Raw genomic sequence first — 27394 nt, 5'->3', positions numbered from 1 at the left:
CCGGGGGAGTGGGCGGCGTTCATGCCCTGGGCCGAGATGGCACAGAACTCGCTCCGCCACTCCTCCACTAACCTCTCTCCCTTCCAGTGCGTACCGGGGTACCAGCCGGCCTTGGCATCAGGGTCAGACCGAGGTTCCTGCGGTGGACGACTGGATCAGGTGCACGGAAGAGACATGGGAAGCCGTCCGTGTCCACCTTCAGCAGGCCGTGACGCTCCAAAAGAGGAATGCACCGCAGTGAGACCCCGGTGTTCGCACCCCGGTGTTCTGTTTTCTGGTGGGTTTCTTGTTATTAAACTGCGCCGTTTGGAAACACAGTTTTTGCTCTCCTGCGTCTGACTTCTCTGCCGCCAGTACGCAGCCCATACAGGAGAAGATACGATGGGATTCGAAATGGTCGGTTATCTGGCCTGTTATTAATTACAGGACTTATTTCTTATTATTTTGGAGATGAGGCAAGCAGTGAGATACTGCAAACTTATTTTATCTGTCTTCACATAAACCATAATATACATATTGTTGAATAATTGCAATCACATATCATGACCAGTAATAACATATAGAGGGATATTTGCTTTGAATGAAAGGCTTACCAAACTTATTGAGCTTTGCTGTGGGCAGAAATTGTTACAATGCTGGCCTATACAAAATAGGCATCAGGCCAGACAATAGTACATTTAGGCCTATTGCACCCATACAGTTATTGATTAAACCACTCATTCACCCAGACTCTATTACAGGCAGACAATAAGATCCAGTTAAAACAGTGGATGCCAGGGTTACTTACTGTAATGACCATGAAAGAGAACCCAGAGAAATGGCAAATGATGATGTGAAATACTTTGTTGTGGCTTTAGTGTGTGAGGACAGGCAAAGAATATAGCGAAGGTCGGGGGCGTTTACAGAATATAGGCCTACTCCAGATGCACTGTAGGCTTTGGCCTAACTCTGCACATTCAGTGTAGTCTAGTCACTTCACCCAAAACCATCAGAAGCCCAAAACCTTCAGAAGTGCTACAATTCAGGTGGTTTCCCATTCTGGTTTCAGAGAAAATCTGACTTTATCAATGGATCATAATCTCTTTGTTTTTGTGAGTATGTTGCTTTAATTCAGTGTGGTTTGGCTGTGTTGAGTCATTGTGCCGGTAAGGGAAAGTGTCTTGTTATTTCCTTTTTAGTGTCTGTAAAGTACTCTGAGGTAGATTATGAAAAATGTTCAGGTTATTTCGAGGGTAGCTATTTTTACCTTTAACATATTATTCTGTTTTACCTGCTGCCTGTGGGTTCCACTGCCATAGGTTTTATTGATGTACTGTATGTCATTACTTGAGAAGTCAAAAAGGTCAAAGAAGTCTTAAAAAGTAAAATTGAGACTGTCCAAAAACTAAACCATCTGGTGACAATCCTTATAAAAAATAATCTAGTGCAGTCTTTCACAATGCCATGGCTGACATATCCTTGCTCAGCACGACCCATTGTCCATCAATGGCAAATGACTTCCAAGAACAGCCAGGCTATAAGGGTAAAGTGGCCTACATGTTTCACATGTCTCTCTCTCTCGCTCTCTCTGTTTCTCTCTCTCTGTCTCTCTCTCTCGCTCTCTCTGTTTCTCTCTCTCTGTCTCTCTCTCTCTCTGTTTCTCTCTCTCTCTCTCTCTGTTTCTCTCTCTGTTTCTCTCTCTCTGTTTCTCTCTGTTTCTCTCTCTGTTTCTCTCTCTCTGTTTCTCTCTCTTCTCTCTGTTTCTCTCTGTTTCTCTCTGTCTCTCTCTCTCTCTCTCTCTCTGTTTCTCTCTCTCTCTCTCTCTCTCTCTCTCTCTGTTTCTCTCTCTCTCAACACACACACAAACAAAGGGTAAAGTCCCCCAAAAGTCAGGCGATACTTGGTTGTGAATAATGTAATGATGATCCATGTTCTCTTCTTTGGAAGATGAACTGTGATAGAGGCATACCTCCAGTAGGCGGTGATAGTGCTTTATGTTACTGGACAATTTTTACTTTTATGGGCTTTTGCCTCCTGATCTGACATTGGCTACTATGCAATTTTATGAACATGTGAGTTGTTTTGTGAACACAAAAGTTGTCCAACTGTGTTATCATTGAGTTTAGCCTAGCCTATTGCCCAGGCTAGGAATCCGTCTTTGACCAAAATGTTCAGCTCCATTCACACTTTATAATATAAACCGCAGAACAAAAATGTTGAAAATGGTAAAATAAAGTTTTTCTCCTTGGACTTGTGGTTAGAGTGCCTTCCCTAAAGTCAATCCCTGGCAGAGTCACACCAAATACTGTACAAATGGGACCTGATGTGTCGCCTCCAAACTCGTCATCAAGCTCGAGACCCTGGGTCTCGACCCCGCCCTGTGCAACTGGGTACTGGACTTCCTGACGGGCCGCCCCCAGGTGGTGAGGGTAGGTAACAACATCTCCACCCTGCTGATCCTCAACACTGCGGCCCCAAAAGGGCGCGTTCTGAGCCCTCTCCTGTACTCCCTGTTCACCCACGACTACGTGGCCATGCACGCCTCCAACTCAATCATCAAGTTTACGGACGACACTACAGTGGTAGGCTTGATTACCAACAACGACGAGACGGCCTACAGGGAGGAGGTGAGGGCCCTCGGAGTGTGGTGTCAGGAAAATAACCTCACACTCAACGTCAACAAAACTAAGGAGATGATTGTGGACTTCAGGAAACAGCAGAGGGAGCACCCCCCTATCCACATCGATGGGACAGTAGTGGAGAGGGTAGTAAGTTTTAAGTTCCTCGGCGTACACATCACAGACAAACTGAATTGGTCCACCCACACAGACAGTGTTGTAAAGAAGGCGCAGTAGCGCCTCTTCAACCTCAGGAGGCTGAAGAAATTTGGCTTGTCACCAAAAGCACTCACAAACTTCTACAGATGCACAATCGAGAGCATCCTGCCGGGCTGTATCACCACCTGGTATGGCAACTACTCCGCCCACAACTGTAAGGCTCTCCAGAGGGTAGTGAGGTCTGCACAACGCATCACCGGGGGCAAACTCCCTGCCCTCCAGGACACCTACACCACCCGATGTCACAGGAAGGCCATAAAGATCATCAAGGACAACAACCACCCGAGCCACTGACTGTTCACCCCGCTATCATCCAGAAGGTGAGGTCAGTACAGGTGCATCAAAGCAGGGTTCGAGAGACTGAAAAACAGCTTCTATCTCAAGGCCATCAGACTGTTAAACAGCCACCACTAACATTGAGTGGCTGCTGCCAACATACTGACTCAACTCCAGCCACTTTAATAATGGGAATTGATGGAAATTATGTAAAATATATCACTAGCCAATTTGAACAATGCTACTTAATATAATGTTTACATACCCTTCATTTCTCATCTCATATGTATATGTATATACTGTACTCTATATCATCTACTGCATCTTTCTGTAATACATGTATCACTAGCCACTTTAAACTATGCCACTTTGTTTACATACTCATCTCATATGTATATACTGTACTCGATACCATCTACTGCATCTTGCCTATGCCGTTCTATACCATCACTCATTCATATATCTTTATGTACATATTCTTTATCCCCTTACACTTGTGTCTATAAGGTAGTAGTTTTGGAATTGTTAGGTTAGATTACTCGTTGGTTATTACTGCATTGTCGGAACTAGAAGCACAAGCATTTCACTACACTGGCATTAACATCTGCTAACCATGTGTATGTGACAAATAAATGTGATTTTTGATTTGATTCTTGGCACTCAGCATTAAGGATATAGATTGGGGGTTAAGGCCCTGCGATAGACTAGCACCCTGTCCATTCACCAAGCTGCCTCACGCTACAGAAACAGGATTTGTAGGCTCCTGCCCGTTCCGGCTCGCACACGGCTTCTTACGTGCTGTAGTCAGTGACTATTTGCATATAAATCATATGCTCCTTTCTCGATTAGCTACACTGGTCTGCAACTAACTTCCACAACATATTTTTAGTTGTTTCACTATTGCGGAAGCAAGGCAAATCCCAGAACTATACGTCTACCCGTGGAATGAAAAGGTAGGTTATTTATCTATAATTAACGATTTAACCTACATATTTTATCCTATTGAATACATAGACCTATTTACCTTGAATATTAAACTGGATACATTATTGATGTTATCCACCCTATGTGTTGACAACTCTTTAACAGAGCAAGTTACAGTATTGGATTTCCGACTACGTCTTTCACTTCCATATTCAGTTTTGTATTTCGAGTCAATGTAACGCCGCTGAAGCTCCTCAGCCTACTCCTCCATTCGTTCGGAAATATATTATTGTTACTATTTACATGATGGGAGATTGTGATTGACCAGTAATAGACCAATGTATCCATTAGTCTCGTATCAACGCTAGAACAAAATACCCGACCGAGGACCGGGTAGCAAGCCATGGCTACTGCGCAGGACTCCATCTACATGAAATCCGCTGACCTTATCAAAAAGGAGCCTCTGGACTACGGTGGATTCGGTACAGTGTATCTGTGCTATCACAAAACCCTCGGCCAGGTGGTTCTGAAGACCATCTACACCGGGCCACCGCGTAATGAGTGAGTATAATGGGCTATGGTAGAGAGGATGCCCCCTGTGTCTGTAAGTGTTGTGACTGTCACGCTCTACTAAGTTTCATATTGTAGTCTACACCAGGGATTCCTAAACTTTTTCACTCAGGGACTCCCTTCCAGCATTGGGAGTACCAGCGGGTAGTTCTAGGCTACACTTATCCTTTCCTGTGACAGAAAGGACGATAAAACCAGAGAAATTGGGTGTCTATAGACATGTTCCTGTGATGTCTATAGTGATAAAGTAGGCTACAGTAGGCGGCCCAGTTAATACATAGGGATACATCTCCAAGTGAACATATTTCCCTAGCTCGTAGTCTTGACCAAGCCTTCCTCCCTCTCTCCCTCAGGGGCAGTAAGCAGTCCCTGCTAGAGGAGGGCAGCCTGATGAGCAGACTGAACCATGAGCGGGTGGTCAAGCTGCTGGGGGTGATCCTGGAGGATGGGGACTACTCTCTGGTCATGGAGCTCCTCCCTAAAGGCAACCTGCTGGCCATGCTGAACCGGGTGAGAGGAGATCACAAAAACAGTTCACTTAGTCTACAATGTCACTATATGAATGAGGTTAGGTCCTGGACTCACTGCAGAGATGGAAGGTTTTCAAACAGAACTCCATATCAGATTTTCTCTATGTAATATCAACAAGCTATTTTCTCTCTGGGCAAACAACTTGTATATATGCCTGTCTTTTCTCCAGGTACCTGTGCTGATATCCATCAAGGGCAGGATCATACTGGAGATTCTGGAGGGGATGGTGTACCTGATGAAGAACCGTGTCATACACAAAGATCTCAAACCAGAAAACATACTGGTGGACCAGGATTTTCACATCAAGGTACAGCACACACTGTATAATATGCTTTATTACTGTTTATATCATTGACTTTACGGTTTGTGTGTGTGTGTGAAGTCCCACAAGAATAGTAAACAAAGACAAATTTGACCAACTGGTCAAATGCTATTTCTAGGTGGTTACGGTTAGAATTAGGTTTAGTGTTAGGCGAGCTAGGGTTAGGAGCTAGGGTTAGGGATTAGGGAAAATAGGATTTTGGGACTGAATTGTGGGTCCCCCACAAGGTTAGTTATGCAAGACTGTGTGTGTGTGTGTATCCATGTGCATCTGTGTATTGATGTCTCTGTGTTCGATGTATGCGTATGAAAATGGATGTGTGTGTAATCTGTGTATGCAATGCATGTACATGTATGAAAATGCATGTCTGTATCTGTGCTCCAGATTGCAGACCTGGGCCTGGCCACCTGTCAGACGTGGAGCAGGCTGACTAAGGAGGAGTCTCGCAGGCAGAGCCGGTTGGCGCGTCCTGGGGCTGGGGGAGTGGGGGGCAGGGCAGCCGGTACTCTGTGCTACATGGCTCCTGAGCACCTGGACAGCATCCACACACGCTCCTCTGAGAAGTCTGACGTCTATAGCTTCGCTATTGTCGTATGGGTCATCCTCACTGGCAGTGAGCCATATGAAAGTGAGTGTTGCTCACTCACTCTACAGAGGACTGTTGCATTCAAATGAATCTGATGCAATTTCAGCCATATATATACTGAACAAAAATGTAAATGCAACACCCAACAATTTCGAAGATTTTACTGAATTACAGTTTGTGTACGGAAATCAATCAATTTAAATGAATTTACTGGGCCGTAATCTATAGATTTCACATGACTGGGAATACAGATATGCATCTATTTATCAGAGATACCTTCAAAACACCGGTAGGGCGTGTATAAGAACACCAGTCAGTATCTGGTGTGACTACCATTTGCCTCATGCAGCACGACACATCTCCGTTGCATAGAGTTGAAGAGAGTTGTCCCACTCCTCTTCAATGGCTGTGCGAAGTTGCTGAAGACTGGCGGGAACTGGAACACGCTGTCGTACACGTGATCCAGACCATCGCAAACATGCTCAATGGTTGACATGTCTGGTGGTGAGTATGCAGGCCATGGAAGAACTGTGACATTTTCAGCTTCCAGGAATTGTGTAGAGATCCTTGCGACATGGGGATGTGAATTATCATGCTGAAACATGAGGTGATGGCGTCAGATGAATGGCACGGCAATGGGCCTCAGGATCTTTTCACAGTATCTCTGTGCATTCAAATTGCCATTGATAAAATGCAATTATGTTCATTTTCCGTAGCTTATGCCTGCCCATGCCATAACCCCATTGCCACCATGGGGCACTCTGTTCACAATGTTGACATCAGAAAACCACTCAACCACTCACTCATTGCCATACATGTGGTCTGCAGTTGTGAGGCCGGTTGGACTTACCGTCAAATGTTCTAAAACGACATTGGACATTGCACCTGCTTATTGTGGAGAAATTAACATTACATTTTCTGGCAACAGCTCTGGTGGCCATTCATGCAGTCAGCATTGCAATTGCACACTTCCACAACACTTGAGACATCTCTGGCGTTGTGTTGTGTAACAAAACTGCACATTTTAGTGTGGCCGTTTATTCTCCCCAGCACAAGGTGCACCTGTGTAATGATCATGCTGTCTAATCAGCTTCTTGATATGCCACACCTGTCAGGTGGATGGATTATCTTGTCAAAGGAGAAATGCTCACTAACAGGGATGAAAAGACCATTTGTGCACATTTGAGAGAAATAAGCTTTTTGTGCATATGGAACATTTCTGGGATCTTTTATTTCAGCTCATGAAACCAACACTTGACATGTTGAGTACATTGTTTTGTTCAGTGTAGTTTGTGAACTCAGATATATTTTATAGTAAGAGGTCCTTTGTTCTTTTTTTATGAATGGATAAGATTTGAGATCAAATTTGAATGCACTGAATTAATATTGGATAAGTGGATTTCAGATGCTCGGAGTGAGGACCATATCTGCCAGTGTGTCCGTAAAGGTGATCGTCCTGATGAAGACCTCATCTCTGCTGATACTCCTGTAGAGATCACAAAGCTAATGAAGAGATGCTGGCATCAGGATCCACAACTACGACCAACATTCCAAGGTGCGTGTGCATGTGTGTAGTGAGATTGAGGTACGGGAATTCCTAAACACAGTACAATGCATTACAGTATACACAATGCCAATCAATACAATGTTATTTGTATAGCACTTTGTCCCAGCACAAATCATGAAACCCAAACCTAACCCCCTTGAATAGCAAGTTCAGGTCAACAGAAGCTTGGTATCTGAAAGGTCTGGCAATAGGTAACGATGCTTCGTGGGAGGCAGTTGTTGTGTTCAGAGGGTCACTGTTTCGAGCCGAGGTTGGGGCAAGGAGAGGGACGGAAGCAATACTGTTACACGTGTACAGACATGGCATTAAAATGGGTGTATGTTTCTCTCACATACATACACACACACACACACACACACACACACACGCACAAACACACACGTGTATATACACATACATACATACATACATACATACATACATACATACATACATACATACATACATACATACATACATACATACATACATACATACATACATACATACATACATACATACATACAGTGGGGCAAAAAAGTATTTAGTCAGCCACCAATTGTGCAAGTTCTCCCACTTAAAAAGATGAGAGGCCTGTAATTTTCATCATAGGTACACTTCAACTATGACAGACAAAAATCCAGAAAATCACATTGTAGGATTTTTAATGAATTTATTTGCAAATTATGGTGGAAAATAAGTATTTGGTCAATAACAAAAGTTTATCTCAATACTTTGTTATATACCCTTTGTTGGCAATGACAGAGGTCAAATGTTTTCTGTAAGTCTTCACAAGGTTTTCACACACTGTTGCTGGTATTTTGTCCCATTCCTCCATGCAGATCTCCTCTAGAGCAGTGATGTTTTGGGGCTGTTGCTGGGCAACAGGGACTTTCAACTCCCTCCAAAGATTTTCTATGGGGTTGAGATCTGGAGACTGGCTAGGCCACTCCAGGACCTTGAAATGCTTCTTACGAAGCCACACCTTCGTTGCCCGGGCAGTGTGTTTTGGATCATTGTCATGCAGAAAGACCCAGCCACCTTTCATCTTCAATGTCCTTCGTGATGGAAGGAGGTTTTCACTCAAACTCTCACGATACATGGCCCCATTCATTCTTTCCTTTACACGGATCAGTCGTCCTGGTCCCTTTGCAGAAAAACAGCCCCAAAGCATGATGTTCCCACCCCCATGCTTCACAGTAGGTATGGTGTTCTTTGGATGCAACTCAGCATTCTTTGTCCTCCAAACACGACGAGTTGAGCTTTTACCAAAAAGTTATATTTTGGTTTCATCTGACCATATGACATTCTCCTAATCTTCTTCTGGATCATCCAAATGCTCTCTAGCACACTTCAGACAGGCCTGGACATGTACTGGCTTAAACAGGGGGACACGTCTGGCACTGCAGGATTTGAGTCCCTGGTGGCGTAGTGTGTTACTGATGGTAGGCTTTGTTACTTTGGTCCCAGCTCTCTGCAGGTCATTCACTAGATCCCCCCGTGTGGTTCTGGGATTTTTGCTCACCGTTCTTGTGATCGTTTTGACCCCACGGGGTGAGATCTTGCGTGGAGCCCCAGATCGAGGGAGACTATCAGTGGTCTTGTATGTCTTCCATTTCCTAATAATTGCTCCCACAGTTGATTTATTCAAACCAAGCTGCTTACCTATTGCAGATTCAGTCTTCCCAGCCTGGTGCAGGTCTACACTTTTGTTTCTGGTGTCCTTTGACAGCTCTTTGGTCTTGGCCATAGTGGAGTTTGGAATGTGACTGTTTGAGGTTGTGGACAGGTGTATTTTATACTGATAAGTTCAAACAGCTGCCATTTATACAGGTAACGAGTGGAGGACAGAGGGGCCTCTTAAAGAAGAAGTTACAGGTCTGTGAGAGCCAGAAATCTTGCTTGTTTGTAGGTGACCAAATACTTATTTTCCACCATAATTTGCAAATAAATTCATTTAAAAAATACTACAATGTGATTTTCTGGATTTCTTTTCTCATTTTGTCTGTCATAGTTGAAGTCTACCTAAAATTACAGGCCTCTCATCTTTTTAAGTGGGAGAACTTGCACAATTGGTGGCTGACTAAATACTTTTTTGCCCCACTATATATACATACATACATACATACATACATGCATACATACATACATACATACCGTTGAAGTTGGGAAGTTTACATACAGTTAGGTTTGAGTCATTAAAACACATTTTTCAACCACAACCAATTTTTCCAACAATTGTTTACAGACAGATTATTTAACTTATAATTCACTGTATCACAATTCCAGTGGGTCAGAAGTTTACATACACTAAGTTGACTGTGCCTATAAACAGCATGGACAATTCCAGAAAATGATGTCATGGCTTTAGATAAGCTAATTGACATCATTTGAGTCAATTGGAGGTGTACCTGTGGATGGATTTCAAGGCCTACCTTCAAACTCAGTGCTTCGTTGCTTGACATTATGGGAGAATCAAAAGAAATCTTTTTTGGAGGCTTCGTGCCATATTTTTATAAAGTGACATCTCCAGATTGACAGGCGACAAAATCACAGCTCCAATAGAGAAGGGGTGACTCCTCACGCTCCATACTAAGCCAGCTGCATGCCGGAAGTGCGTCATCCAGCAGAAACGTAACAACGCGGAGGTTAGCGGCCCAGTAATAAAATATAAAATTTGGGAGAGACAATCCTCCTTCCATCTTGGATTTACAGAGGTGTTTTTAACCTATCCTGTGTGTTTTATAATCCCAGATGAAAGGATTGATAATTGAGTCCAGTTGTTTATGAAAGGATTTAGGTATGAATACTGCGATGTTCTGATATAGGTAGAGCAGTTGTGGGAGGAAGACCATTTTAATGGGATTAATTCTTCCGAGCAGAGAAATTGGGAGAGTTCTCCAAAATAGTATGTTTGCTTTGAGTTTTTGTATCAGAGAGGGGAAATTCTCTTTAAATAGTAAGGAGTATTGTTTGGTAACTACAATTCCTAGGTAGGTAAATTTTTCTGAAGATTAATTCACACTTGTTCCAATTTATTCTGTATCCCGAGAAGGTACCAAACAAATTGATCACATCAAGAATAGCTGGGATACTAGCCTGGGGTTCTGTTACATAGAGGAGGATGTCATCTGCGTATAGGGAAATCTTATTTAGAGTATCTTTAGTATTATAGCCGTGTATTGCTGCATGAGATCTAATCGTCTGAGCGAGCGGTTCGATAATTAGGGCGAAGAGCATAGGCGACAGCGCACAACCCTGCCTTGTCCCCCTGTTAAGGTTAAATCGGGGCGACAATGATTGGTTAGTGAGTATTCTGGCACAGGAGTTCCTATATAAAAGCTGGATCCAATTTATGAACTCATCTCCAATATTACATTTCTGTAGGACCTTGAATAGATAGGGCCACTCAACTTGGTCAAAGGCCTTTTCGGCGTCGATATGAGATATGAGATATGACGAGATATGACGGCAAGGTCCACGTTGGGTAACCAACCAATATTGAAGAGGCGCCTGAGATTGAAGAATGAGTTTCTGTTAGGGATAAAGCCGGTCTGATCCGAATGGACCAATTTGCCAATTAAAGTGCTAAGCCTGTTAGCCAGAGTTTTTGCTAAAATCTTTTGGTCTGTATTAAGGAGAGATATTGGTCTGTATGACCCTACCTCTTCTGGATCTTTACCCTTCTTATGTATAACTGTAATGAACGCTTCGTCCAAAGTAGAAGGGAGAGCTCCATCCTCATTGGCCTGAACCAACATTTTGTGCAGGTAGGGAGAGAGCATGTTGCTGAATGTTTTATAGAATTCACCAGGGTATCCATCTGGGCCCGGGGTCTTGCCACTCTTTAGAGATTTAATTGTTTCTCGAATTTCATCAAGAGATATTTCCTTATTCAGGAAGTTAGAATCTTCCTGGTTCAGGGCAGGAAGATTACAGTCCTCCAAAAATGTTTGCATAATTAAGGGGTTAGGATCCGCTTTAGATGTGTATAGAGTCTCATAAAACTGCCGGAATCTGTCATTGATGTCTTTGGGGGAAGAGAGTAATTCCCCAGATGCAGATTTAACTTTGTGAATCATTCGGTCACTCACATTTTTTCAAAGTTGTCTGCTGAGTAATTTGTGTGGTTTGTCACCAAACTCAAAATATTTTTGCTTGGCATAAGGAAAAGATTTAGCAATTTTAGCTGAGAGAATCTGATTGTATTCAAATTTTAAAGAGGTAATCTTTTTATGTTTCTCCATAGATGGGTGGCTAGCATTCTCCCTATCCAGTAAGTGGATTTGTCCCTCCAGTTCTGCCAGTTTTCCTCTGTTTTGCCTACTCCTGGCAGCCTGAAAGGAGATGATACAGCCTCTCAGATAAGCCTTCAGTGTTTCCCACAATAATAATGGGGAGGTCTCTGTGTTGTCGTTGGTATCAAAGAAAAATGTAATTTGGTCTTTAAGATATTCACAGAATGTTGGTTCTGTGAGGAGCTGAGGATTCAACCTCCAGACCCTCTCGTTTGGTACAATGTCACCCAATCTCAGGGAGAAGGTGAGTGGACTGTGGTCCGAGATTATAATATCATGATACCTCACATTACAGGTATAGGGGAGTAGTCTAGCATCCAACAAAAAGTAGTCAATTCGAGTGTAAACATTGTGAAAATGAGAGTAAAAGGAGTATTCCCTACCTGTAGGGTTAGCAATCCTCCATATATCAAATAAGTTTGAATTTTTTATGTAGGTATTCAAGAATTCGCTTGAATAGGAGGTAGGGGTTCGCCGGGTAGAGGATCTATCCAAATACTGGTCTAGCACACAGTTAAGGTCCCCTCCAATGACCAGGTTAGTGTGGGAGATATCTGGAATCAGGGCAAGGACTCTTTTGAAAAAAGAGGGGTTATCAATGTTTGGCCCATAGATATTTAGTAGAGTTACTGAGGTAGAGTGGATTTCTCCTATTACGATCACATACCGACCCTCTTTATCCGCAATAGTGGTTTTATGTAGAAAAGGAATTCCTTTCCGTACCAGAATCGCTGTGCCTCTCGTTTTGGCAGAGAAGTTACAGTGATACACTTGCCCCACCCACCTACACTTAAGTCTGCTATGAGAGTTATTCTTCAGATGGGTTTCTTGTAAAAATATAATATCAGACGAGAGTGCTTTCAAGTGGGCTAGGACCTTGCCTCTCTTAATTGGTTCGTTTAAACCCTTGACATTCCAGGAAGTGAATGTAAGCCCCGCCCTCCTCTCGTTTGTAGTTCCTATGGTGGCCTGCATACCATGTAACTTGATAAAAAGGTAAGAAAGCGCACCAAACCATCACGATCAGCATATGTAGCACCTACACCCGAGCACCCCACCCCTCCCCCCCTGCAAGCACCTTTACTTCCCACCCTGTTTCCCTAATTTCCCCAACACTTACCCCCCCATCAACCCACATTTAACAGGCATGCACAAACAGGAGAGAAAAAAAGGAAAAATAAAAATAATAAACACATTGTCTGGCCGATGCCAAAAAAGCACGGCGCGACCTCGAACAAGAGGTAAAACAAAAATAAAGTCCCAACTATACGTTCACCTCTCACTATCCTAGAACTTCTACTAACATATGAACTGAGGAGGCTCCCGCGAATAAAGTGTTCCGTTGGCATCTAATAAACCTAAACAGAATAAGTTGCAACTTAAACATATTGCGCATTTAAGCGTCATCCTGGGTCAATCCCAGAGATAAGCAAGATATAGCCTCAAGATTATATTGCTAAGCACTGCCAGTCAAAAAATAAACCATCCGCAACCGACAATCAGTCGTACCTTTACATACTGTGGGTCAGGAGATCGGAACAAGGATTTGCTAAATTAAACGTTCCCCCCATTAAAAATAAAATATTTAATAAAAATAAATAAATAAATAAAATTAAAATATTAAAATATATATATATATATACACATACATACACATATGCATACACACATACATACACATATATACACATACACATACATACATACACAAAAAAAGCATATATATATTTAAAGAATATGTATATACATCCATATGCACATATTTTTTTATTTCACCTTTATTTAACCAGGTAGGCAAGTTGAGAACAAGTTCTCATTTACAATTGCGACCTGGCCAAGATAAAGCAAAGCAGTTCGACAGATACAACGACACAGAGTTACACATGGAGTAAAACAAACATACAGTCAATAATACAGTATAAACAAGTCTATATACAATGTGAGCAAATGAGGTGAGAAGGGAGGTAAAGGCAAAAAAGGCCATGGTGGCAAAGTAATCCCAGAGGTTTGTAAGACCATGGGTATAATAATAATAATTAGGCAGACTCAGCTTTATGCAAAAGATTAGTACAGTTTATTCAGAGAACGTTCTGAAGTCCATTATACAAAGACATCCATTTTATAGCTGCGCACATACTTCCACAAAGACAGTAGGTATCCTACGCACATACATACACACAAACAGATATCCTACACACATACAGATTTATCCTTCTCCATAGTTCTCACCACTGTGTATCACTACCCAGCCGACAGTTCCATTCCCCCGAGATTAGGGGAACCTTGAGAAGTACTCCCTATGCTATCATAAGTTTCCCAGAGGCCTAGCCAGGTCGGTCCAAACACAGTTTAATTGTTCTCTGTTTTTTTTCTTCGGCACACCCATACAAGTTCAAATCCTAAGCTACGCCTTGCTCAGACAGTCTGTGTTTTTCCACTATACAGATACATTGTTTAATCTAATTCTGACTAAAACTACACACATCATCAGATTATAATTTTATGATTCTAATAAATGTCATACAATTATAAGGTTTCAGAGTGGAATTATTTTATCATTATCTTTTATCAGACTATTCTGTGGCTGTTGCTATGTTAGTCATATGACTGCTCTGATTTCACATGTTCTCTATTACAGAGGGCTACAACACCTTCCTGCCCGTCTACAGGGAGAAGTTAGAGCCAGATGTAGAGAGGGACTCACTTGGTCTCAGAGTAAGTTGCTTGTGTGAACAAAGTGACAGCATTGTCATGAGTACATTATTGAATGAACCAAGTGCACAACAAATCAAAGACCAAAACAAATACAGTAACTAAATGAAAGATATTAATGGGTGTTTAATATTACCATAATATTACCAAATATATCATAAGGTCCATAACACTTTTTTAAACTGATCTGTTTCATTGGCATGCAGGACTTGTACGAGGGGCCAGAGGAGCTGGTGGAGAAGATGAAATCTTTATCCATGTCCCCTGAGAGCCTTAAAGCAGGTGAGCAGTCTGAGCACAATGTGAGGCAGGCTTCATGACCCTGGCCCTCTATAGCTCTCAGTCTTATGAGTCTACACCGCTCTCTGCATCTTTATACATGACGTACACCTCCAGACCACTATGTCTTACAACTCCACTCACTGCCTTGTTAAACAGTGTCAGCGTGGTGTAGGCTTTGTCAAGTTTAATATATAATATACTTTGCCTGAGCCCACGGATACAAAAGTTTGGACAAAGTGCACTGAACTATTGGACATGAAAGAAAAGGGATACAACAATTCAATGGGATGGGATACACAAAGACCTTTACTTGAATTTTTCCAGTATTTTATAGGTTCAGCAAATCCCCTTCTAGTTTGGGATACCTTTAAATGTACCTTCAGGGGTCATTCAATATTCATCAATAATAAAAAGCAGTTTCTGGCTAAAGAAACAAGACTAATAAGGGAAATCCATGAACTAATAGTACAGGTAGATAGCAATAAAAACAATAGTACAGAGATACAAAATAAGTTAGAGGAAAATCAAAAAGAACTTGAGGAACTTATTCAAGAATGATCAAATGTAATCTATTACAAAAATAAAGCAAACTGGATGGAATATGGAGAAAAATGCACAAAAATCTTCCCAAATCTCCAATACAGGAACGCTAACAAAAATAATTGCAGAAACTCGTTACTGATGACGGAGTCATCTATGATTCTCCGAATGGTATTTTAAAAGAGGAAGCTAATTATTTTAGGCAGATGTTCTCTTTTCCGTCTCATCCTCTCCCACTGAATGAAGGAGGCCCCTTACACTTGCAAAAATACTAGCAAAATGCATAGCACTCAGAATTAAAAGGGTTTTACCAGGTATTGTTCATCCTGATCAGACAGGTTTGTTACATGAATGATACATTGGAGATAATATACTACAACTACCTGACATAACAGAACATCATGAAGCCTATAAGCAGCCAGGAATGATATTTATAGCAGATTTTGATAAAGTAAGACTGGATTTTATTTATAAATGCCTGGATGTTTTCAATTTCATTAATTCTCTTGTAAAATGGGTAAAAATAATGTATAGCAACCCCAGGTGTAAAAAAGTAAATAACAGCTACTTCTCAGAGAGTTTTGAATTGTCAAGAGGAGTTAAACAAGGGTGTCCGCTGTCACCATATATATTCGTTATGGCCATCGAAATGCTAGCTATTAAAATCAGATCCAATAACAACATTATAGAGGATTAGAAATCCAGGGCTTAAAAACAAAGGTGTCCATGTATGCCGATGACTCAAGTTTTATATTAAGTCCGCAAGATAGATCCCTGCAATGTCTCATTAAAGATCTAGATAACTTTTCTGCACTCTCTGGACTACAACCTAATTATGATAAGTGTACAATATTACATATATGATCCTTAAAAATACAACTTTTACATTACCTTGCAGCTTACTTATAAAATGGGCTGATGGTGAAGTAGACATACTCTGTATTCATATCACAAAAGATATAAATAAATAAGCTCTCCACAATGAATTTCAATAGAAAACTTGTAAAAATAGACAAGATCCTGCAACCATGGAGAGGGAAATACCTGTCTATTTATGGAAAAATTGCCCCGATTAACTCCTTAGTCATCTCAGTTTACTCACTTACTTATGGTGCTGCCTACTCCTGATGATTTGTTGAGCTTTTTTTTCTCGCTTTATCTGGGACGCTAAACCAGACAAAATAAAACGTACCTATCTATATAATGCATAGGAATTGGGTGGGTTGAGATTGTTAATTATAATAGCACTAAACCTCTCTCTAAAAGCTTCATTCATTCAAAAGTTTTATTTGAACCCTAAATGGTTCTCAAGTAGATTAATAAGAAAAGCTCATCCATTGTTTAAAAATTGTCTTTTTGCCTTTGTGCAGATTGCCATGTATCATTTTCGTTTAATTGAAAATGATACTTTTTTCAAAGTATCTGTCTTTTTCAAACAAACATTGCAGAGCTGGCTACAATTTCAATTTCATCCCCCTGAAAAGATAGAACAAATATTATGGCTGAACTCAAATGTGTTTGGTGACGAAATATCTGTATTTATGGGAAATGATGATTGAAAAGGGTATTTTGTTCTTAAATATATATTGTAATGGTAGAGTAATGTCCTTCATGGAGTTATCAGAATTGTATTGGAAGGTCTGCTCATTCCAAGAGTACAACCAATTGAATACAGCATTGCCCCAAAAATGGAGGAGGCGGGTGGCAGCGGGAGGAGGTAGGGAACTGGTCTGTTTGCCCAATATAAAGGATCAAAACTGGCGGAGGAATAAAAATAGCATAAATAGGAAAGTATACCAGTTTCATTTGAGGACCAGGATGTTGACAACTGTGCCATACAGATTACAAAATAGTTGGGAAGAGATTTTTGATGTACCGATTCCATGGTACAGGGTGTATGAGTTGATATATAAAACAATGCAAGATTCAAGACTTCGTGCTTTTCAGCTAAATTTTTTTACAGAATTCTTGCCACCAATTTTTTTTTTTATATATTTGGGGCGTAAAATCATCGAAGCGCTGCAGATTTTGTTGTGAAGATACAGAATCAATAGACAATTTATTTTGGTATTGCCCTCAGGTAGCCTGTTTCTGGTCTCAGGTTCAGGAATGTCTGAAAATGCATAGCATTGATCTAAAATACACCCTAGAAATAGTACTGTTAGGAGATCTGGAGAGACCGGGTCAGTCAATTACTAATACTCTTAGTAAAAGTATTTATCTCCAACAAGCAATCTGTAGATTCTATTCGATTAGATAGATTGAAATTGTACGTTAAACATATGTGAAAGATATTTGTTGTGTAGAAACACAAAGTGGGTGGCCAGCAGAGATAGATGGGATGGGCTGAGGGAAGCTGAGGGTTGGTATGTGGAATTGGAGACAAGTGGGAGTGGAGTTGCTGTGTGTGAGAGAGAATGATGGTCAAAAGATAAAGGGGGAAAAAAAGTCTAAATAAAACATAAAAGTAGATTTGAATGACACTTTTTAAAATTTATTTTTTATGCAACTAATCTCAAATGGTTGAGGGACAGGTATTGGGGAACTGTGGGGGGATCTTGGAGGGTTCGGGTTTCACAAGATTGTGATCATGAAAAAGGAAATGAAGACATTTTATATCACTATCATGCACACGCACCCTCACACATAAGGATGGCTCTGTTGCATGTTTGATAGTGTCTTGATGATGTAGTGTTTGTCCTTCATGTTATAATACTTTAATGTTACCACTTCCTTGTGTTTTTTTGTAATAAATAATAAAACAAAATTTAAAAGACCTTTACTTGAGATCTTTGCCCGTTTCTAGATTTTCCATTCAAATCTCTCACTCTCATCAATAATCAAACCATTAATACGACAAGTTGGATCTTTATACGACAACACATTGATCTTATTTTAGAATTCAGCTATTCAAAATGAACCCTCTACCCCTTCTCCCTATAGACCGGCTGGCTCCCTTACTGAGCTCAGACAGTGCTAGGGCTGTTCGTATAGAGGCTGGTCCAGTGGAGGCCTGCATCGAGGACCTGAACCTCTTCCTCCCCTGTGAGCACTCCCTTATCCAGCCAGATGTCCGGGCCCTCAGCCCCACCTCGGGCATGGAGCTCAAAATGGTCAACGAACTCTCAGCCCTGGAAATCAAACTAGCCCAGCAGTTGGAATATCACAAATACGCCAGCTACAGCCAGATGGACCAGCTTGACTTCAGCCCCTACCATAATCCTCACCCTTCCACCCCACAGCGCCTCAGCTCACAGGACCCCACCGCCAACAGAGGGCTCCCCAAAACCCAGGCCATCCAGCCCAGCAGCGTGGAGGTGAACCCCCACCGCCGTCTTTCTAGCCTAGGAGTGTACAAGGCCGCGGACCTCTCAGGGGCCACCACACCCAGGTGCCAGCTTTCCAGCCACATGCCTGAGTCCTCCAGCAGCCCCTCTCTAAGCCAGGGCAAGTACTCCCCCCAGCAGCAGTATCCCAACGCCCAGTACTACCGCCTCCAGTCCTGGCCAGCATACCCAGTGCCAGAGTCAGCTGCCCCAGACCTCACTGCAGGGCTGCGCCTGAACTCGTGTGCCATGGTTAGACCTCCACAGGACCCAGGTAGGGGTGAAGCACAGAGTTTACAGTGCTTGATACCACTATCACCATTACTAAAGCTGATGCAGATTCCCCAATCAGCGTGACAGCGATCTACCACTTCAATTAGAAAAGCATTTATGAGAAACAGTGTGTGTGTGTTGGTTTCAGGAGGCCTGTTCATCCAGAATGCCAGAGGGATCCAGATAGGGAGCAACAACATACTCAGCATCAGGGACCACAAGTCTTACAGCAGGTCAGCCAGCTCTCTCTCCAATGGGGCAAACTCACACTCTCTACTCAAAGAGACCCTGCAGATGAACGGTAAGAATAGAAACCTGCAAAGAGGAGCCTACTTCCTGAAAATAGACATCTTCCTATCTTTCTATGTCATGTTTTCTACTTTTAGTCCCATATTTTGTATCTAGCCACAATATAAGGTTCTTACATTGTTTGTTTACTGGAATGAATGGAAAGTTCAAATGTTGTTTCCCTGTGTTTGATACCATACCAGCCATTTCAATGAGCCTGCCCTCCTATATCTCTTCCCAACAGCCTCCTCTGTTGGGGTTATAGTTGGGTTGGGTAGTTCAACTAAGACCATGGGGCATTTATAACTGGTATTATTTAACAGTAAATTGCTATGTATCATTAATTGACATTAAATTATCAAAAACTCTTATATCACAGACAAGGGTCTTTAACTTCCATTTTACACAACATATTCTGTTGTGTCCTGTCCCGTGTTCAGAGGACCAGGCAGTGACTGAAGAGCACCTTGATCTCCTGAGAGAAAACATCGGGAAGGAATGGAAGCGCTGTGCCCGTCGTCTGGGCCTGAGCGAGGTGGAGGTGGACACCATCGACCAGGACTACCATCGTGACGGATTGCCTGAGAAGGTGCACCAGATGCTGGAGCGCTGGAGGATGAAGGAGGGCTATGTGGGCTGCACAGTGGGCCAGCTCTGCAGAGCACTGGAGAACTGTGTCAAAGTAGACCTGGTAAAGAAGCTTCTTCATGCCTGCAGGACCAATACTTTTCCATAGGTACAGTAGACTATCTATTCCAGTACCCCCTACCCCTAACCCAGAGAGAGACTTTCTACTCCAGCACCCACCCATGAGTGTACAGGTTATACGGAACCCAAACCGGCTGCACACGTGTGCCATCATGCATATCATGCATACATTTATTTTGTCCCCCCACATCAAATGTGATTACGACACGCAGGTTAAAATATCAAAAACTCTGAACCAATTACATTAATTTGGGGACAGGTCGAAAAGCTTTAAACATTTATGGCAATTTAGCTAGCTAGCTTACACTTGCTGTTGCTAGCTAATTTGTCCTGGGATATAAACATTGAGTTGTTATTTTACCTGAAATCCACAAGGTCCTCTACTTCGACAATGAATCTACAAATAAAAACGGTCAACCGAATGATTTCTAGTCATCTCTCCTGTCATGCCCTGACCTTAGAGATCCTTTTTATGTCTCAATTTTGGTTGGTCAGGGCATGAGTTGGGGTGGGCATTCTATGTTTTGTGTTTCTATGATTTTCTATTTAGATGTTTTGGCCGGGTATGGTTCTCAATCAGGGACAGCTGTCTATCGTTGTCTCTGATTGGGAACCATACTTTAGGTACCCTTTTTCCCACCTGTGTTTGTGGGAAAATGTCTTTGTTTGTTGGCACTATTGCCTTTAGCTTCACGGTTTGTATGGTTTATTGTTGGCGTCATTGTTAAATAAAGTAAAATGTACGCTCACCACGCTGCACCTTTGTCCTCATCCTTCAACAGCCGTGACATCTCCTCCTTCTAGGCTTTTTCTTCTCTTGACTTTATATTGCGATTGGCAAGTTCCATAAATTAGGTGCATTACAGCCACTGACCTCGTTTGTCTTTCAGTAACCCACGTAGGTATAACCAAATGAGGAGATGGCACGTGGGTATCTGCTTCTATAAACCATTGAGGAGATGGGAGAGGCAGGATTTGCAGCGCAATCTGCGTCACAAATAGGACTGACTTCTATTTTAGCCCTTGGCAACGCAGACGCTCATTGGCGCACACAAGCAGTGTGGGTGCAATAATTGAATAATATAGATTTCTAAAATGTATTTTATAACGCTTGCATTCGCAACGAGAGCGGTGTAGTCAGCCTATTATTATTTGACCATGCTGGTCATTTATGAACATTTGAACATCTTGGCCATGTTCTGTTATAATCTCCACCCGGCACTACCAGAAGAGGACTCGCCACCCCTCAGCCTGGCTCCTCTCTAGGTTTCTTCCTAGGTTTTGGCCTTTCTAGGGAGTTTTTCCTAGCCACCATGCTTTTACACCTGCATTGCTTGCTGTTTGGGGTTTTAGGCTGGGTTTCTGTACAGCACTTTGAGATATCAGCTGATGTAAGAAGTAGAGGTCGACCGATTATTATTTTTCAATGCTGATAACGATTATTGGAGGACCAAAAAAAGACGATACCCATTAATGGGCCGATTTTAAATTGTATTTATTTATAATAATGACAATTACAACAATACTGAATGAACACTTAACTTAATATAATACATCAATAAAATCAAGTTAGCCTCAAATAATTAAACATGTTCAATTTGGTTTAAATAATGCAAAAACAAAGTGTTGGAGGAGAAAGTAAAAGTGCAATATGTGCCATGTAAGAAAGCTAACGTTTAAGCTCCTTGCTCAGAACATGAGAATATATGAAAGCTGGTGGTTCCTTTTAACACGAGTCTTCAATATTCCCAGGTAAGAAGTTTTAGGTTGTAGTTATTATAGGACTATTTATCTCTATACCATTTGTATTTCATTAACCTTTGACTATTGGGTGTTCTTATAGACACTTTAGTATTGCCAGTGTAACAGTATAGCTTCCGTCCCTCCCCTCGCTCCTACCTGGGCTCGAACCAGGAACACCATGACAACAGCCACCCTCGAAGCAGCGTTACCCATGCAGAGCAAGGGGAATAACTACTCCAAGTCTCAGAGCGAGTGACGTTTGAAACGCTAGTAGCGAGCACCCCGCTAACTAGCTAGCCATTTCACATCGGTTACACCAGCCTAATCTCGGGAGTTGGTAGGCTTGAAGTCATAAACAGCTGCTGGCAAATGCACGAAAGTGCTGTTTGAATGAATGTTTACGAGCCTGCTGCTGCCTACCATCGCTCAGTCAGACTGCTCTATCAAATCATAGACTTAGTTATAACATGATAACACACAGAAATATGAGCCTGAGATCATTAATATGGTCGAATCCGGAAACCATCGTCTCAAAAACAAGACGTTTATTCTTTCAGTGAAATAAGGAAACGTTCCTTATTTTATCTAACGGGTGGCATCCATAAGTCTAAATATCCCTGTTACATTGCACAACCTTCAATGTTATGTCATAATTCCGTAAAATTCTGGCAAATTAGGCGGCCCAAACTGTTGCATATACACGGACTCTGCGTGCAATGAACGCAAGAGAAGTAAGATGTAAGAAAAATAATTGCCAAATCAGTGTCCAAAAATACAGATTTCCGGTTGTTATGAAAACTTGAAATCGACCCTAATTAATCGGCCATTACGATTAATCGGTCGACCTCTAGTAAGAAGGGCTATATAAATACATTTGATTTGTCAATCTCAGCCCAAACCCGACAGGACCAGACTTCAAATTCTGTGAATTGATTTGGGCCGGGTGGGTTCCCGTGCTGTATTAAGAAAAAATGTGCTTTGCGTGTCTGTGCATCTTTTAGCTCTTTCTCAGCACCAGCAGAGCCTGGATTCCAATATTGGCTGCGCCAGAGAAATTTGTGGCCATGATGAAACTTTTTTTCTGATGATTGAAATTTTTCTAAATTCAATACAAATAAGCTGGAGTGTACTCAGGAGAATGATAATCCACAATACCACGACAGGCAGCACATCTCAGTATCAGGAGAAGCCCATATTCCAATGGCATCTTTTAATGCCTATACATTCTAACAAAATACACCCTTTGTCTGCCCTGCTAATGTGCCTTGCAGGACCTTGTAAACTATCAAAAGTGTGCCAAATGTTTTCCTAATCAAACATGCATTCAAAACACGGGGCTTTTGAGTGATTATTCAAATGGATGTTTAGCAGAAAATCTAGTTATTTATTGTTTAATTATTCAAGGCTCCCTTTGTTATTTCATTTTTTTTTAAATGAAATGCTTGATTGTATTTAAAGGCATGAATGACTTGTATGCTGTGGAATGACTTGAATGAATGATTGAAGTAGGCTGTTACGCTAAGACATAAAACAGGACACGCTCTCACGGCTCAATGGTGGATAGATCATCCTATAAGGCTTAGGCTACTACGTGAGGCAAGAGCAAAATAATAGTCTACATTGATTAAACACTGTTAAACTCTGAGTGGTGGTTTTGGGCCCTTACCCGTCCTGGTGAAAATAAATAATCAGAAAATAGAAAGTGACAGCCATTTTTCTTTTTGGAAATCGAACTCAAATCTTACTGCTGGCAATGTCATAAGAATCTTCTCCCCACCACCCCCCATAAAAGGCCATAAATCATGGTCAAGTCACCAAAAATACAAACATTTAGTTTGCATCGAAAGACCCTGATGGTCATTGTAAAGCAATGCCTTTCCTTCTCCATCCACATGACCTTCTATACATCCTCCACGCGCACCGTTTAGCTAGCTCATTGTTTACAATAGGAACAGTGAATGGGACAAGAAGTTTGAAGGTTCTTCACCTGTCTGGGTCTTATAGATATATATAAAAAAACTAACTTCAAAGCCTGATTGCTAAGGTAATTTTAAGATGTCAGGCTTGAAAATCCCTTCAGCCATTTTAGCACAGCGACTCACTACCCAAACCAGACACAACTGGTTTTAAGTGGCAAAGAGACATATGATCTACTGCACGAACTGAGAATCAGACAGAGGATACAGTGGGGCAAAAAAGTATTTAGTCAGCCAACAATTATGTAAGTTCTCCCACTTAAAAAATGAGAGGCCTGTAATTTTCATCATAGGTACACTTCAACTATGACAGACAAAATGAGAAGAAAAAAAATCCAGAAAATCACATTGAAGGATTTTTAATGAATGAATTTGCAAATTATGGTGGAAAATAAGTATTTGGTCAATAACGTTTATCTCAATACTTTGTTATATACACTTTGGTGGCAATGACAGAGGTCAAACATTTTCTGTAAGTCATCACAAGGTTTTCACACACTTTTGCTGGTATTTTGTCCCATTCCTCCATGCAGATCTCCTCTAGAGCAGTGATGTTTTGGGGCTGTTGCTGGGCAACACGGACTTTCAACTCCCTCCAAAGATTTTCTTTGGGGTTGAGATCTGTAGACTGGCTAGGCCACTCCAGGACCTTGAAATGCTTCTTACGAAGCCACTCCAGAAAGACCCAGCCACGTTTCATCTTCAATGCCCTTGCTGATGGAAAGAGGTTTTCACTCAAAATCTCACGATACATGGCCCCATTCATTCTTTCCTTTACACGGATCAGTCATCCTGGTCCCTTTGCAGAAAAACAGCCCCAAAGCATGATGTTCCCACCCCCATGCTTAACAGTAGGTATGGTGTTCTTTGGATGCAACACAGCATTCTTTGTCCTCCAAACACGACAAGTTGAGCTTTTACCAAAAAGTTATATTTTGGTTTCATCTGACCATATGACATTCTCCTAATCTTCTTCTGGATCATCCAAATGCTCTCTAGCACACTTCAGACGGGCCTGGACATGTACTGGCTTAAACAGGGGGACACGTCTGGCACTGCAAGATTTGAGTACCTGGCGGCGTAGTGTGTTACTGATGGTAGGCTTTGTTACTTTGGTCCCAGCTCTCTACAGGTCATTCACTAGGTCCCCCCGTGTGGTTCTGGGATTTTTGCTCACCGTTCTTGTGATCATTTTGACCCCACGGGGTGAGATCTTGCGTGGAGCCCCAGATCGAGGGAGATTATCAGTGGTCTTGTATGTCTTCCATTTCCTAATAATTGCTCCCACCGTTGATTTCTTCAAACCAAGCTGCTTACCTATTGCAGATTCAGTCTTCCCAGCCTGGTGCAGGTCTACAATATTATTTCTGGTGTCCTGTGACAGCTCTTTGGTCTTGGCCATAGTGGAGTTTGGAATGTGACTGTTTTGAGGTTGTGGACAGGTGTCTTTTATACTGATAACACGTTCAAACAGGTGCCATTAATACAGGTAACGAGTGGAGGACAGAGGAGCCTCTTAAAGAAGAAGATGTGATTTTCTGTATTTTTTTTCTCATTTTGTCTTTCATAGTTGAAGTGTACCTATGATGAAAATTACAGGCCTCTCTCATCTTTTTAAGTGGGAGAACTTGCACAATTGGTGGCTGACTAAATACTTTTTTTGCCCCACTGTATATGGTATGGCAAATTGCCTAAACACTGCGTTCCAATGGGAATTGGTCCATGTTTAGAGCACCACCATTAGGTAAAAGTTTGAACAACATTTTTCTTAATTTTTTTAGAATTCCTTTTGGAACAGTAATTGGTTGAACAAAAAACATCAGCTTGCACACACCCAGAGAAAATTATTTTATGTAGACGGCAAATAAACTATAAGCTATAACAATAGAGTTGCACACTATATATAAACTCCCAGTAATTTATTGGGTGATTTCTTTTTATAGCTTATCGAACAGTAATTGGTGACATATTTTTCTCAAAACTAGACGTTCAAATCTCTTATGCCTCAAAATGTGGGACCCTCCGAAAAGAAAAAGTACATTAAAGTTTTTGGGGGTCTGCTGTATCTCAGGTTCTGTAGTAGTCACATTGTTTATGATACCTGTATCTGATTCCCACAGTTCTTACCTTTCTAACTGTACTATATGTGTTTGTAGGACTTATAATTTTGAAACCGAAATGTACTTTGAGGGTAGTATACAATAGTGTGTGTCATTTAGAAAATGCTACTAGAGGGGGTCAGAGTTTAACAGTTGATAGGCTACACTTGATTTAGACTAAATTATTGCATGCTAAATGTTTCTGATCAGTGATAGATGACCAAACAAATAAATGAGCTACCACCTTCTCTTGCCCAGCCAGAGATCAATGAACCAAATATACAGACAGAGATTCAGTGATATAAAATCACATTGATTAATTATCAGTCACAGGCTTTTGGTAGGGAGTAGGACACTGTTCATACTGTAATTTTTGGTATGTTACTTTTACCATAATTCTTTTTGAATACCCAGTTCTTTTTGAGTTAGCATTAAATATTGTACTCTCCCCTTTATTTTAGATTTGGACAAATAAACATTCTTTGGAAAAATATGAATGTCTAACATCTGTTTCATGCTACATAGCCCTGTACAGCTTAAATAAATATCTTCTGTGAATCCATAAAGGCAGACAAATTTTGAGGCTTGATCGAAAAGATCCATATTTAATATTTGGTCCTTTATCCTGTGTAGGTACACTGGCAATGGTGGGCTGTGGAAGCAGAGTGCTTGTGGCGAATGATCTTGTTCCGTCTGCAGTGTACGAAGATTTGCTGATACTGCACGTCTCCTGGAAAGACATGGTTGTGGTTTTAACATTTGACACTTTTGTGGAAGGGACGTAGGGAAACACACCTTTGTTGGTATCAGTGTCAACCGATTGGGACCTACAGTAAGTGTTTAGAGACAGACTAGTGTATATTGTTTAGGGACAATGAATGGAAAGATCAGTCAACATCTGGGGGGGGCTGCAGAAGTTGCCTTAGAAGGGCAGTTTTTACACATTATGTATTGTTGTGTATGGGAGATTGGGGAGAAATTGCACCATTCAATCCTTCTCATATACAACTTTACATCTACTGTAACCCCCTTCCTCATCTCAAAAACCTATTTGTAATCCCCCCCCAGCCCAATTACTTTGACAGATCATTCTTGTCAATTTTTGGAGACATGTCTTTGCATTGTGTTTTGAGAATCTGCAGAGTGAAGAATGAAATGGTTGTGTCATTACTATTGTCTTGATTTAATACCTTTCAGTGTCCCTTGCTTATTTTTGTCCCACAATCTTGTTGCACTCCATAAGTGCAAGGTGTGTCCCCACCCTCATGCCGACGCTTTGGGGTATTTTTCAGCAGGGCCTGTGGAAGGACTCCAAGTAACCGGAGTTTTACAAAGAGAAAAAAGGTAAGAAGAGAACAGGGGTAGTACACTAAATGGATCACTTGGACTGGAAGGTACTCTGTGGTCCTCAGGCTAACCACCTGTAACCCCATAACACAAACAATACCCAATTCATGTTTATGCCATGTTTACTATAAATGGAGCTATTTTAGCTGTCAGCTTGTAAATATTTTGCCACCTTCCTTCACCTTGTGCAGAGCTTGGGGTTGGAATCACATTATGTACCACCTACAACAA

The 27394-nt window shown here is 41.5% G+C and overlaps 1 protein-coding gene across 1 annotated transcript; it reads left to right on the top strand.

The window, feature by feature from the left end:
- The first annotated feature begins 3805 nt into the window (after nt 1-3805).
- Nucleotides 3806-27003, top strand: LOC112260583 (receptor-interacting serine/threonine-protein kinase 1). The gene is made up of 12 exons (XM_024435811.2): nt 3806-4045; nt 4368-4577; nt 4940-5096; nt 5287-5424; nt 5824-6067; nt 7431-7580; nt 14508-14584; nt 14788-14863; nt 18347-19003; nt 19151-19303; nt 19731-20026; nt 26450-27003. Exons 2-11 carry the CDS (start codon nt 4420-4422, stop codon nt 20024-20026), a joined length of 2106 nt encoding a protein of 701 aa, XP_024291579.1. The 5' UTR covers nt 3806-4045; nt 4368-4419; the 3' UTR covers nt 26450-27003.
- The last annotated feature ends 391 nt before the right edge of the window (nt 27004-27394 follow it).

Source organism: Oncorhynchus tshawytscha, linkage group LG10 (genome assembly GCF_018296145.1).
Source record: "Oncorhynchus tshawytscha isolate Ot180627B linkage group LG10, Otsh_v2.0, whole genome shotgun sequence".
NCBI classification, from domain to species: Eukaryota; Metazoa; Chordata; class Actinopteri; order Salmoniformes; family Salmonidae; genus Oncorhynchus; species Oncorhynchus tshawytscha.
Note: the sequence above shows the minus strand (reverse complement) of the source record. Positions and strands in the feature narration are given on the sequence as shown.

Coding starts and splice junctions, on each gene's coding strand:
- LOC112260583 (XM_024435811.2), top strand. CDS start 4,420: ATGGCTACTGCGCAGGACTCCATCTACATGAAATCCGCTGACCTTATC. Junction 4,578..4,939: donor ACCGGGCCACCGCGTAATGA/GTGAGTATAATG, acceptor TCTCTCCCTCAG/GGGCAGTAAGCAGTCCCTGC. Junction 14,585..14,787: donor GGGACTCACTTGGTCTCAGA/GTAAGTTGCTTG, acceptor ATTGGCATGCAG/GACTTGTACGAGGGGCCAGA.